Source organism: Delphinapterus leucas, chromosome 9 (genome assembly GCF_059928025.1).
Source record: "Delphinapterus leucas isolate spDelLeu-1000000601 "Yukka" chromosome 9, BTC_Dleu_Yukka2, whole genome shotgun sequence".
Taxonomy (NCBI): Eukaryota; Metazoa; Chordata; class Mammalia; order Artiodactyla; family Monodontidae; genus Delphinapterus; species Delphinapterus leucas.
The window spans coordinates 6,041,428-6,054,077 of record NC_143137.1 but is presented as its reverse complement, the minus strand read 5'-3'; the positions used below and the strand labels follow the sequence as shown (position 1 = coordinate 6,054,077).

The following is a 12,650-nucleotide window of genomic DNA, read 5'->3' as shown; positions in this document are numbered from 1 at the left end:
AGGAGGCCCGGGCCCTCCTGAGGTCTCTGTGCTGTCGTTCCACCCCATCCCTGGAGACGGTGGGTGGGAGCATCACTGCTGGGAGGCCATCTAAACCCCTGCCTCCCGTTGCTGACGTAGTTCCACAACCTGGGGGAGAGGACACCCCCCTGCCATGGGACGGTGTCCATGGTAACTGGAGAGGTGGGTTCCAGGCTGCTTCCTGAGGACGGTCAGGGGCAGCCGAGTTCCGTAGACGGGTTCATCCGCCTGGCTCTCCCTGGTTCGGTTTTAGTCCCGTGTGGCCTCTCCATGCAGATAAGCAGTGACCCGGGAGGATGGGGGGCGGGGGATGCTGTGACCTGTGGACACTGAGACCTTCTTCATAGCTGTGACGTGTGGGCCTGGCTTCTGTCTCTGATCCGGCCTCTGTCCTCAGGGTATCCTGCTCAAGCGCAGTGGCAAGTCCCTGAACAAGGAATGGAAGAAGAAGTATGTGACCCTGTGTGACAATGGGCTGCTTACCTACCATCCCAGCCTGCACGTGAGTCCGGGGGGCCGTGCCTGGGGAAGGCTGGGCGCGGAGGATGAGAAGCGGACGTGGAAGGGCTGACTCCAGGTCCAGAGGGAAGCGACCTTAGCTCAAAAAGACCTTTCCTCGAGAAAGGGCCTCGCTTTGGTGGCTTGGGAGTTGCACAGACTCTGAGACCCAGGCCCAGGCTGAACACTGCACGAAAGCTCTGAGTCTTGGCTGAGCCCTTTGTGTTTTTTGTTTTTTGTTTTTTGTTTTTTTAAAGGGATGACGTTGTCACTCCCTTTCACTTTTTTTTTTTTAAATATTTATCTTTGGCTGCGTTGGATCTTTGTTGCTGTGCGTGGGCTTTCTCTAGTTGCGGCGAGCGGGGGCTACTCTTGGTTGCATTGCGCGGGCTTCTCACTGCAGTGGCTTCTCTAGTTGCAGAGCACGGGCTCTAGGTGCGCGGGCTTCCATAGTTGTGGCACGCAGCCTCAGTAGTTGGGGCTTGCGGGCTCTAGAGCGCAGGCTCAGTAGTTGTGGCGCACGGGCTTAGTTGCTCCGCGGCATGTGGGATCTTCCTGGACCAGGGCTCGAACCCGTGTCCCCTGCATCGGCAGGTGGATTCTTTTTTTTTTTTTGGCGGTATGCGGGCCTCTCACTGCTGTGGCCTCTCCCGCCGCGGAGCACAGGCTCCGGACGTGCAGGCCCAGCGGCCATGGCCCCCGGGCGCAGCCACCCCGCAGCATGTGGGATCCTCCTGGACCGGGGCACGAACCCGTGTCCCCTGCATCGGCAGGCGGACTCTCAACCACTGTGCCACCAGGGAAGCCCTGGCAGGTGGATTCTTAACCACTGCACCACCAGGGAAGTCCCGGCCGAGCTCTTTGGAGTAAACTCACCCCTGGGGACGGTCACCTCTGGGCTAGGCTGGTGTGCGAGTCAGGTTCTACATCCTACACTCTAGTTGTTTTAAGAGCTGGATTGGGCCCGTTTACATGGAATTGCTCAAGCTGGGGGGGTCGGTGTTGCCAACAGTTGTGTCTCTGGGAGCTGCACCATTGGGGTTACGCCTGGGCTCCTGGGATGATGTGGAGCGAAAGGGCAGTTAAGCCAGGGCTGCTGGGGTGGCGGGTCTGGACAGGCCCCCTTGGGAAGAGGAGTGTCGGGGGTACTGTTGGTAGGGCAGAGGGGTCTGGAAGGGTGTGGCCGATGCCCGGGGAGGGGCTGAGGCACGGTGACGGTAGCGTGGCCCCCGTGGCCGCTCCCCCACCCTTCCTCCCTCCCTCCCTCCCCTCCCCTCACTGCGTGGCTCCAGCGCACAGCTGTCCCCAGCATCCATCTCTGTCACCACCCTGCTGTGGGGCTAATGAGTTCTCCCGTGAAGCCCCTGAAGCGCAGCACGTGGGCTGGCTCCACCCCCGGCCCGGAGGCCCCAGGCCTGCCTCCGAGGGTCCCTCGCTGGCCTTTGAATCTGCACAAGGTGTCAGGGGTCCCCGACCTGAGACGTGCTGGGGTCCACGGTTCGGCCATAGCTCCATCCTGAGAGCACCACCCAGGACGGCTGAGAAAGCTCACAGGCCTGGTTTGGGCCTTCCAGTGAGGCCAGAGCCCAGCCTGGCCCTCTGGGTGTCTCTGGACCTGGCCCTTCCCCTCAGCTCGGGGCCTCTTACTCCACAGGGCGGGAGCTGGTGCCATGATACTGGGGCTGAGGGGGGTTATAGACGAGGGGCCACGGCCAGGGGCCCTTGGGAACTCAGCACAAAGGCTCCTGGGTACCGTCCTCTCCACCGTCCTGGCCTCCTCCTCGCCCAGGACCTGGTCCCGCTGCTGGGTCCACGCAGGACAAGAGGCAGCGAGGCTACTGGCAGAGCCCTGATGAGAGGCACCGTGTCTCAGGGAGCGGGGAGCGTCTGCGGGTGCAGCGCCCCCGGCCGGAAAGAGCAGGACCACAGTGTTTCCCAGCAGAGAGGGTCTGGGCCCTCCTGGCTTCCAGCGCCCACAGCCCAGGCAGGACACACGTGGCCCTGACCAGGCACCTCCTGGCTGCTGGGCTGGGAGCTGGCCTGTCTGAGGCCTCCGTTTCCCCACCTGTGTGGCAGTGGCCTTCACCCTCGTCTCTGCTGCATCCTTACCTGTTTCTCCTGCTTCACGCTGCCCCCGGCTGGGCACACTGTGCCCCCTGCTGGTCCCATGCCCCCCCAGAGGAAGGAGGAGAGGGATGGGAGCGGGGTCTCGGCACAGGGAGGAGAGTGCCTGGTGTTGTGTTCGGTTTTGGTTTCGGAAGGGAAGGTAAAGGCCTGAGGGATTGCTGTTTTTACACACAACTTAACAAACTGGAGAGCAGAGGCTCGGTGGGGCTTGCCGGATCATCAGTCACCCAGCCAGTGGCTGGGCTGTGACTTGGCCCATGACTCTGAGCGTTGCCCAGAGTTTTCTGTAGTGCCGGGAGCGCCTCCCTTCGGGGCTGCCTGCGAGTCACTGGAGAGTTACCACTGGGGCAAGTAAGGTGGCTGGGTGGGTGTGGCGGGGGCAGCCGGCAGCCCACGCGCCCGGCACGGCTGGGCGGCAGACGCTCTCGGAGTCCCGTCCAGCGCCGTGCTGCCCGTGAACCGTGTGTGGCTTAGTGTGTCGGGCCCGGGACAGGGTCTGGCGGCAGGCGCTTCCAGGCTGTTGCTGCTTTCTTGCGAGGTGAATCGAAGAGGCTGCCGCCTCTGCTGCCCCCCCACCCCCCGGGGCCGCAGGACACGGTGAGGAGGTTGAGAGCATGGCCTCCCCATCCGTCAGCCCCTCACTGGCTGCCCTCTGGCTCTGTGGTCAAAGTGCACGTCCTTTCCCAGCTCGCCACCTGCTGGATGCCCCGAGCAACCAGCACGCGCAGATGGCGGCCTCCCTGCCCTGTAGACGCCTCTCATTCAGGAGACACGAATCAGATTCGAAACCGAAGCACGTGCGCGGCCCCGGGGGCCTGAGTTCCCTCCCAACAGAGGCCGCTCGCCTCTCGGTTTCCGTCCTTGGTGGCCGCCGCCCTCCTGTTGCTATAGCTCTCCCACCTCCGTCCCCTCTTTGCCGTGTTTTCCAACCTGAGCAAGCTTCTCAGCTGCCAGCAGTGAGCAGGGACCCTCCGTCCCCGGAGCTGCCCGCTTCCCTTGGAGGCGCCAAGGGAGCCAGAGAGGAAGGCCCGTCCGGGAACTCCTGGCCTAGCCCAGCCTTGCCCATGAGACCCGAGGGCAGTGGTGCTGGGGACCCGCCTCCCGACGGGGGCTGGCGGGATGGGCCGGGCTGCAGAGGAAGGGCTGGTGGGCAGGCCTCGAGCCTCACGCCCAGCCCCTGCCTAGCCCCAGAGAGCCCGCCACAGCCTCTCCCGTTTTGCAGCCAACGAAGCCATTCACACAATCACCTTCTGTTAATTCTATCTGCAACATCAATTAAATTGTTTGTAGAAACTAATTGAATGTGGCTTAATCACACATCTTAATAGCTTTCCACGCTCTGAACTCGTTGTTAATTCCAGTAATAAAACGAGATGAGAACGCTGGCTGGGTAATTAGCGAGGAGGCTGGGGAAGAAACTGCTGTTTGATGGTGGGTAATAAAGGCAGCCGTGGTGACCGCTCTTCTGAGCAGCCGCTCCCACCGCTGCTGCCGAGCCCCCGTTCTGCTGACGGAGGGAAACGCCGTTGCTCTGCCCCGGATGCCCTGTCCCTGCTGCTGCCTTTTGAGCTCCTGCCGCACTCTCCTTGGGGCCGGGCTCCGCCTCTGGGCCTGGCCTGCAGCTGGCCGGGTGCTGGCCTGCTCCCCACACCCCCCGAGCAACCAGTGCCCGTCCGAGGTGGTCGGAGATGCTGAGGGCCGGTGCTTTCCCCTTACGTTGGTTGCTGGCTCCTTGGCCCTGAACAGAGTCCCTCCGTGTGGCTCTTTTTCTTGGCCTGGGGTCAGCTTTTCCCGCCGTGTCCCAGCCTGGTTTCCCAGGGCCGTCGTGGGGCCTGAAAGCCGTTGCAGCCGCTGTGACCTCCTTGTGAACTAGAGCAGCCCAAGCCCCTCCCCCAGGAAAGGGACTGCAGCTGTGCCTTCGGCCCAGCCAGCTGTTGACAGTCGTCTGGAGCCGCTGAGCTAAGATGTGACTGTGTGCAGGGTCCTGGGTGCGTGCGGAAGCCGAGTCGGCGGGCTGTCGGGCCTGGAGTGAGGAGGGCCAGGAGGGTGGAGTCACACGCTGGATGCTGGGCCGAGAGCAGGACCAAAGGGCCAGCGGCCACCGGGTGGGGCCAAGTTTGCTGGAGAAGGGACCAGGGGGACGGAGCCCTGGCGGTGCTCGGCGGAGCGGGGGTGAGAGGTCGTTGGAGGAGAGGGGGTCCTCCCGTGGGTGGAGCCCACCCTCACCGACTTCTCAGTGATGTTGTTCTGTGCTTCTGAGACATGAAACAGACCCCCTCGGAGCGGAGGGTGCCTGAGGCCAGGCACCCGGCACTGTCCCTCACGCAGGACTAAGTGGTGGCAGGAGGGCACGGACGCAGCGCAAAGCTGCAGGGAAAGGAGCTCCTCCCCTCCGGCTGGCTGTGCCCTTGTTGTCTTTCTGGAGGGCCGTCTGCCTGTGAAGGTGTCAGAGCTGCTTGGAGAGTGAAGAGTGATTACAGGCCTGGCCAGGCCTCCGGGAGCCGGGCTTGACTGGTGAGGCCAGCGTGCTAGTATCGGCGGTGCCCCGGCCTCCCCACGGCCCTCCTGCTATAGTCCTGCCACAGGCCCTCGCGCTGGTCCCCTGATGACCCGCCCTGTGGTGAATTCCAGCCCGACGCAGAAGTGCAGGAGCAGGGCTGGTGCTGGGTGCTCTGTTTCCTTGTTCTCACTTCTCTTCCTAACGGGCAGCTCCCACGTTCTCTTGGCTCCTCAGGGCCAGGTGGCCCCTTTCTCCTTGATGTCCTCTTGCTCATTCACAGGGTGAGGGCAGCCCCTGAGCCCCTTGCCAGCCCGCCCGGGCCCTGCTTCCCAACAGGCAGCACTCCCCATCGGCTCTTTTGAGCAGAGGACATTGTCCCTTTTCCCTGAAGCTAAAAGTTGAGAAGGTAGGAGAACACCTGGGTGACCAGGAGTGATGCTCCAAGTGGGTAGGGTGAGAGGGTTGGGGCCTGGAAGGACACGAAGACTCCATCGAGCCAGACGCTCAGGGAAGCGCCCTGGGTGCAGAACATCCCAGAGGCTCTCTTGAGGGAGGAGAGGCGCCCATCCCGAGTCTGATCGGTGGAATTCCGTCCGAAGTTAAATTGCTGCCACTGGCCCAGCTTCTGCCCCCGGAAGGAGCCTTTGCCACATTTTACGGAGGACGTTTGCTGGGAACTGCCCCGGAACTCGCTGGTGCCAGGGGCAGGGAGGCAGGAGTCGGCAGCCTGGAAGGAGAGATCAGAGCAGCAGGGAGAGCGGGGCCCAGGCCGGGCGGGCCTCACGGCAGGCAGCCAGCCAGAGGGCGGGCAGGGCTGTGCTCTGCGTCACCCACCTCCCGCGCCCCCCGGCCCCTCCAGGTGCCACTCCCTGGGGTGGGGCGGTCCCAGGCTGAGGTCGAGACAGCGGATGGTGGGGCTCGGCACCCAGTGGCTCCCACCCTCAGGGTCCCTCCCCACTCATCCTCCCCACTCATCCAGTTCCAGGGCCCTATCGGTACTGACTTGAAGGCAGGGTTTGCTCTTGGGCCGAGGAGGAAGTTTGCCTTCCGTGCAGAGCCTTGGGAACCCAGAAAGCCTGGGCTTGAATCTGGCTGTCACCCGCTGATTGTGTGACCTGGGGCAGGTTAACCTTTGTAAGTCTCAGTTTCTTCACCCGCAAAGTGGGCATCGTAACACCGTCCTCCTAGCTGTCGTGACGATCCCGTGAGGCGGTGTATGAAATGTAGACGTGATATACAGCTGTGGCTCAGTGGACACCTGGCGCGTGGCTGGGTGGGCGATGTGATGTTGTCAGTGGTTGTTACTGTTCCTGCCGTTGGGATACTCACTGGTACCTGTGGAGCCGTGGACTTGTCTCAGTATCCCTAAGAACAGCAGAAAGAATCAAAGGCTTCCCTTTAACTGTTCAACAGACATTTATCGTCAGGCGCCATTCTAAGGACTGGGGGCTGCTCTAGGCTTTGTAAGTTCTCAAAGTCCCAAGTGGTGGTGGGAGCTTCTGAAAATAGGGCTGAAGTCCTTGGTGACCAGCCACCCGGGGCCCGGGGCAACCCAGTCGTCCACATCCCGCGGAGCCTGTCAGTTCCTCTCCTCGACCACGTGCCGTCTCTCCCTAAATCCCATCTTGGTTCATTCAGTACTTGGCCTCCTTTTCGTTGCCTCCTGAGCCCTCTTCCCTAAAGGAGCCCCGAGCCTCAGATCTTGGCTCTCCACCCTCTGTCGCCCCTGCCCCGCTCCCGGCTGAGCCCCGCACCGAGCCGCACGCGGGCAGCCTTGGAGGTGTGCTGTACGCGCCACAGAACTCGGGCTGTCCCCCTCCTCCCCCCCACCCCCACCAGCAGCACGGGGGAGAGACCCAGGAGTTGGGAGGGTCAGAGATGAGGTGCTGCCTAAGAGTGACCTGTCCTAACGAGTCTTCCTCTGTCTTGTCCACGTGGCCCTAGGACTACATGCAGAACATCCACGGCAAGGAGATTGACCTGCTGCGGACCACGGTCAAAGTGCCAGGGAAGCGCCTGCCCCGAGCCACGCCGGCCACGGCCCCTGGCGCCAGCCCCCGGGCCAACGGGATGGCCTTGGAGCGGAGTAGCGCGCAGCTGGGTGGGGGAACAGGTGAGGGGGCTGCTGAGGTGGGAGGGGGCGTGTGGCTGCCGTGGCCCCGTCTGTCTGGGGGGGTGGGGCGCGCCGCGACGGGGCCCGGAAGGGAGGCGTGTGGGGCTGCACCCCTCCCCAGCCAGGTCCTCAGGGCTCCAAACACGCCGGCCACCCGGTGTCTTGCTTCGGGATCAGCTCAGCCAAGCGCAGTTGCCAAAACGCTGCCCTCGTGCGGTTAGTAGAGGTGGCGGCCAGTGGACCGCCTGGCAGATCAGAATGGGGACAGATAGCCTCGTGCTGACAGGTGGCATCAGCGTCTGGAGCCGAGGCAGGTGATGCTGGGGACACCGGGGCCCTCTGGCACCAGGGCCACATCTCAGTCAAGTTTGCCGGGCGGGCAGGGAGGGAGGCGGGAGGGGACAGAGCTGCCTGGGACAAACCTGGTAACCGTCCTCAGGTCTGCAGTGAGAGGCGGGGGGGGGGGTCTTTGCTCAGAGAAGACTGAGTTTAGAGAGAAGCTGGAGGCCGAGCGGACTCTGCCCCGTGTCCAGAAGAGGTGGAGCCTCCTGAGTGTGCCCCTTGTTGGAGGTGAGGGCCCTGAGTGTGCTCCTTGTTGGAGGTGAGGGCCCTGAGTGTGCTCCTTGTTGGAGGTGAGGGCCCTGAGTGTGCTCCTTGTTGGAGGTGAGGCCCTGAGAAGCCGACACCCCGCCCTGCTGCGCGTGCGCCACCACTGCCCCCAGTCTGGAGGCCCCGCTGGTGGAGGGGTGCTGGCTGCGGTAGATCTGAAGTCGAGACTGTCCTCCCCATGCTGTGTGGATGAGGAAACAAAGGTTCCGAGAAGTTAAATAACGTGTCTGAAAACTCCCACAGGAAGTGGTGGAGCTGGGTTTGAACCTGCGCGGGCCTGACTTGGGAAGCTACGTTCTGTCCTCTAAGCCCTTGAATTAGACAGAGAGGGAGCTAGTGGACGGAGGGAAGGAAGGAAGGAAGCTAAGGACAGAAAGACAAGAAAGATGGGTAGGGCGCCAGGAGCGGCCTGTGGGGCTGCACTTGGGGGCGGGGAGGCGGGTCCTGGGTGTTCTGCGTGGGGCAGGGGCAGGGGCGGGGCCGCTGGGGAAGGGAAGGGCCGGGGCGGGGCTGGGACCTCGCGGAGCTGCCTGTGGACTGGCTTGGGGTTTCTCAGATGACACCAGAGGGAGCATGGAAGGGGAGCCTTTCCTTGCAGGCAGGCAGGCAGGCAGCAAGGGGAAAGCTAGCTGTTCCCTCAGAGGAAGGGAAGCCCTAAGACACTCTGTCCTGTCACATTCCTGGTCCCTGAAGACCTTCACCTGGGGAGCGGAAGTGGTGCATGGAGAAGGGGGTGCGCGGCACACTCACCCACGTAACTGCCAGTACCCGCAAACGCTCGCCGACGTCCCCGGAACACATGGCCAGGCGCCACCGGAGCCGCGTCCCCTCCGCCGCGTGCCGACCTCGCACACACTCACACATGTCTCCGCTCACCGGGCGATGTTAACATCTCATTATCTTTGTTACTGTAATTACATTATCCGCTGCTTTATGCAGAATTATTCTCCGAGGACTAATTGATGGCTCCATGTTTAATTCATTAATCATTAGCATCAAATTCGACAATTACGGTGCGCACTGATTGTGGGATTGCAGGCGTAATGAGGGGAGAATTAACAAAGAAAAGGGAAAGCGCTTTCCCTCCCTCGGGGTTTTGGGTTGGGGGGCTTGAGGAGGAACTTGGGCCTGTGCTGTCTTTGGGTGGGGCTGGGGGGAGGGGGGAATAAGATCTGGAACCCGGGGCGCGGGGGGAGATGGAAGCAGGCGAGGGGTGGCGAGAAGCACAGCATCTGAGAAGTTAAGACCCTAGGCTGCTCCCCTGGAAGGTTTCCTGATGGGGGTCGGTGCGGGGGGACCCCAAGAAAGGCTAACTTTGCAGGGACCTGTTAGGCAGGGTGGGAGGAGCTGGCACGGGTGCCACACGTATGTTAACAAGCACTTACTTAACTGTGTGTCTGGTCCTGCCTGGGGTGTTATGACAGATACAGGAGAAACACAAAACCCGCCCCCACCATTCAGTCTCGTGCTGTCCCCGGAGCGAGCCTGTTCCTTTACCTTCTAGTGGCTTCCGGGCGCATCTTCCTGTCCCTTGGATTCCAGAAACTTGACCCCTGTGCTTGCGGGGCTGGTCCGGGGCCTGGTGTCGGCCGCTGGCCCCTCCCTCCGGCTTGTTCAGCTTCAGGGCGCGTCTCTGCCTGTCACTAACCCCGGGCACCCGGCCAGCTGCCCAGCTCTGAGTGCAGACCTCTCTCGGCCGTGGCCTTCTGGCCTCAGGCCCCACCCTGTCTCAGGTCGGCTGAGGTGAGAGGGCAGTGTCGCTGTCCACGGCTGGCCCTGGGGCCCGGGGGCCATTGCCACCATCTTCCCACGGGTGACTCGGGCCCGGGGAGGGCGCGCACTGCTGCCCCCACCGCCCCGGGCTTGGTGCTCCTGGAGCCTTCGATTCCCCTGGCTCTGCTGTTCTTCCCCGATGGGAAACGAAAGATTAATTTTCTCCAGCCCCAGAGGATAATTACTAATACTAATTAGACATAATTACTTGAATTTGATACACTTATTCCTCGTCAGAATGGCAGCAAAGCTGAGGCACGGCAAATGGCATACGGGCCTGGAACGGGGTTCGGGGCCTGGCCAGGAGGAGCAGGGGCTGGGATAGCAGGGGAGCAGCTCGGCAGTGATGGGGGGACTGTCCCACTCACCCAGCTTCTGGCTCCTGATCACAGGGAGGGGACAGAGGCGTGGACCCTGATGTTCATGGAGACAAGGGGGGGTGTGAAGTCTGGGCCCATGGGAGGCCTCCGGTTCTCCAGTGATCCTGGCCCGGTGCCTGGTGAATCCAGGAGCGCCTCATCCTGGGTCAGTATCCTGCTGGGATTTCTCAAGCTCTGCCCGTAGCTGTACTTTCAGGAAAGTCTATGGGTGCCCTTCCCCCGGCCTCCCCTCCCAGTCTGACCCTTCCGCCCCCCCCCCCAGGTGCCCCCCACTCGGCCAGCAGCCCAGCCTGGGCCGGCCCGCGCCCAGAGGGGCTGCATCAGCGCTCCTGCTCTGTTTCCAGCGCCGACCAGTGGAGTGAGGCCGCTGCCCTGCCCCCAGGTATGCAGGACCCGGTGAAGCCGCAGCGGAGGGCAGCCGGGGAGGCCGAGATGGGCAAGGGGGCGCGGCGGAGCCCTCCAGGGCTTGTGGCAGAGCCGGTGCCACGCCTGGGGCGTGGAGTTGGGGTGGCTGCCCCTGTGCTGTCCCCAGGCCCGCGCCAGCGGTTGGCGCTAGAGACCCTCCCTCTGCAGCTCCCTGCCCGCCCACCGCTGTCCATCCCCATCAGCCCCCTGCGCCGCCAGCTCATCAGCCTCTCCGCGGGGTGGGGGGGGTGCGGGGGAGCGGCTGAGTGGGGAGGTCGGAGGCTGGGGGCTTGAAACACGTTCCGAAGGCAGCAGCTAGCCCGCGTGGAGCGGGGTCCCCGCAGACAGGATCAGGGAGCTGTCCGGAGAGGTGCTTTCTCCCCCGCGCTGCCCCCATAGGCTGAGGCCCCACCCAGTCTGGGTGGTCGAGAACTCTCCCTTCCCACCTCCGCCTGCTCTCCCTGGCCTCGTGGTCTTCTTCCCTTCATCAGCGTCTGTGCCTCGGCTTCCCCTTACTTCTTCCCCCGCCTCTGCAGCGAGCACCTCTGCGCGCTCTCCTCACTCACCCGTAGCCCCACATCCCTCAGCAGTCCTGAAGGCTAGAGGGAAATGGGCGCAGCCCGGCCCTCCTCTCCTGAGTGAGGGTGTGAGAGGGAGGAGACTCCCTGGGCGCCGGGCACACTGCTGCTCCCGCGTCCCTCCTGCTGGGCAGCAGCGCATTAGCTCTCCTCCCCGACTTGCCTCCCAGAGACCCTGCCCAGGCCCGCATCCCAGCAGAAGCGCCGGCCCGGCCTGAGCTCTGACAGCAGGAAGCGGCTGGGCGCCCACGGCCCCGGGCCTGCGTCACCTGCCCGGCCAGGCCCAGGCCTCTGGCCGGTGGATGTAGAGGCCCCAGAGGGCAGCGGGGGGCCCTTCCCGGGTCACCGTCCTGCGGCCTGTGCTGGCCTTGGTGGGGCCCCTCTGTTGAGTCTGGCAGGCGGAAGGCAGGGAGGGAGGGCACGTGTCTGCCTCTAATGAAGTTTGACATTTAGTGGTGAGCGTCGGGCGGGGTGTGGGAGACGGGAGCTTGATTAGCGCGCTCTAATTGACAGTAATTAGGCAGCTCCCTGATTGTTTCTAATTCTGCTATTAATTGTGAGGAGCGGGGAGTGTGATTGAGGATAAATTTGGTGCGGAGCTGCTGGGTCTCCAGCCCCCGGCCGCCTTCCGCCCTCCAGGCTGCAGAAGCCGGTTCCCTCCGCACCTTCACTCTGCCCTGCCTGCGGTTCCTACACGCTCCTCTCCACCCTCCCTTCCTCCAAGGCCGGGGGCGCCTTGGGGCCTGTGGGCAGACCCCTCCCGGGGTGCGGACAGGGCGGGAGTGCCCCCCCTTCCCCCTGCCCCGGCTGCAGTTCAGGGTGGAGCCCCCAGCACCCCGGGCAGGGCCTGTGCTGGCCCCTCCCCTCTCCCCACACTTCTCCACCTCTCCCTCACCAGCCAGTGGCCCAGCCGAGGTGCTCAGTTCCAGCCCCAAGCTGGAGCCTCCCCCATCTCCCCACTCCAACCGGAAGAAGCACCGGAGGAAAAAGAGCACCGGGACCCCCCGACCAGACGGCCCCAGCGGTGCTGCTGAAGGTTAGGGGGACCCGCGAGGGAAACGGGGCACAGGAGGCGGGCAGCGGGACTTGGGGATAGTACCTGAAGGGTCCCCCTTTCTGTATTAGACTAAAAGCACTCTCTAATAGTAATTTCCAGTAAAAGCAGCTCCACCGCTTCTGGTCACCTCAGCCTGGTATCTTAGAAGAGCTCTTTCTTCTGCCTAACTTAAAGCCTTCCTGTGAAAACGTGAGCTTACTTGTTTTATTCTTACAGAAGGTAAAAGACAGCAGGCCGCTACTCCCCCCGCAGCTCTTCCAAGGGGGTGCGGGCAGGACCCATGTTTTCTGTGTGTCTTCCATTGAGTTTAAGCAGTGCTGGGCGCGAAACAGGTGCTTCATACGCGTGCGTGTTCGGCTGAGCCTCTCCTTAGTCGTCTTTAGGCTGAGGAATTCCAGCTCCTCAGCTATTTTTCCATAGGTCCTTTCTCGTAATCCCTTATTAATCATAGCGCTGCTTCTCTGATTTTCCCCAGAGTATCTTCAGAATGTGCCTCTTCTCAGTGGTTGGAGCGTCCTTGCTCCTAAATAAGGTTAACCTACATTGATGCGCAGTTGCTGGTTTATACTCTGATGGTCAGGGTTAGGGG

The 12,650-nt window shown here is 62.9% G+C and overlaps 1 protein-coding gene across 8 annotated transcripts in view; it reads left to right on the top strand.

The window, feature by feature from the left end:
* The window catches only part of AGAP3 (ArfGAP with GTPase domain, ankyrin repeat and PH domain 3), a 56,665-nt gene that overhangs the window by 40,504 nt on the left and 3,511 nt on the right, over window positions 1-12,650 (top strand). For 4 of the 8 annotated variants that reach the window (XM_022577549.3, XM_089917189.1, XM_022577567.3 and 1 more), the window contains 4 exons: window positions 419-523; window positions 7,091-7,259; window positions 10,284-10,403; window positions 11,903-12,040. In XM_022577549.3, coding sequence (XP_022433257.1) covers window positions 419-523; window positions 7,091-7,259; window positions 10,284-10,403; window positions 11,903-12,040 — 532 coding nt within the window. The remainder of the gene's footprint in view (window positions 1-418; window positions 524-7,090; window positions 7,260-10,283; window positions 10,404-11,902; window positions 12,041-12,650) is intronic. The other 4 variants (XM_022577558.3, XM_089917190.1, XM_089917187.1 and 1 more) reach the window with 3 other exon arrangements.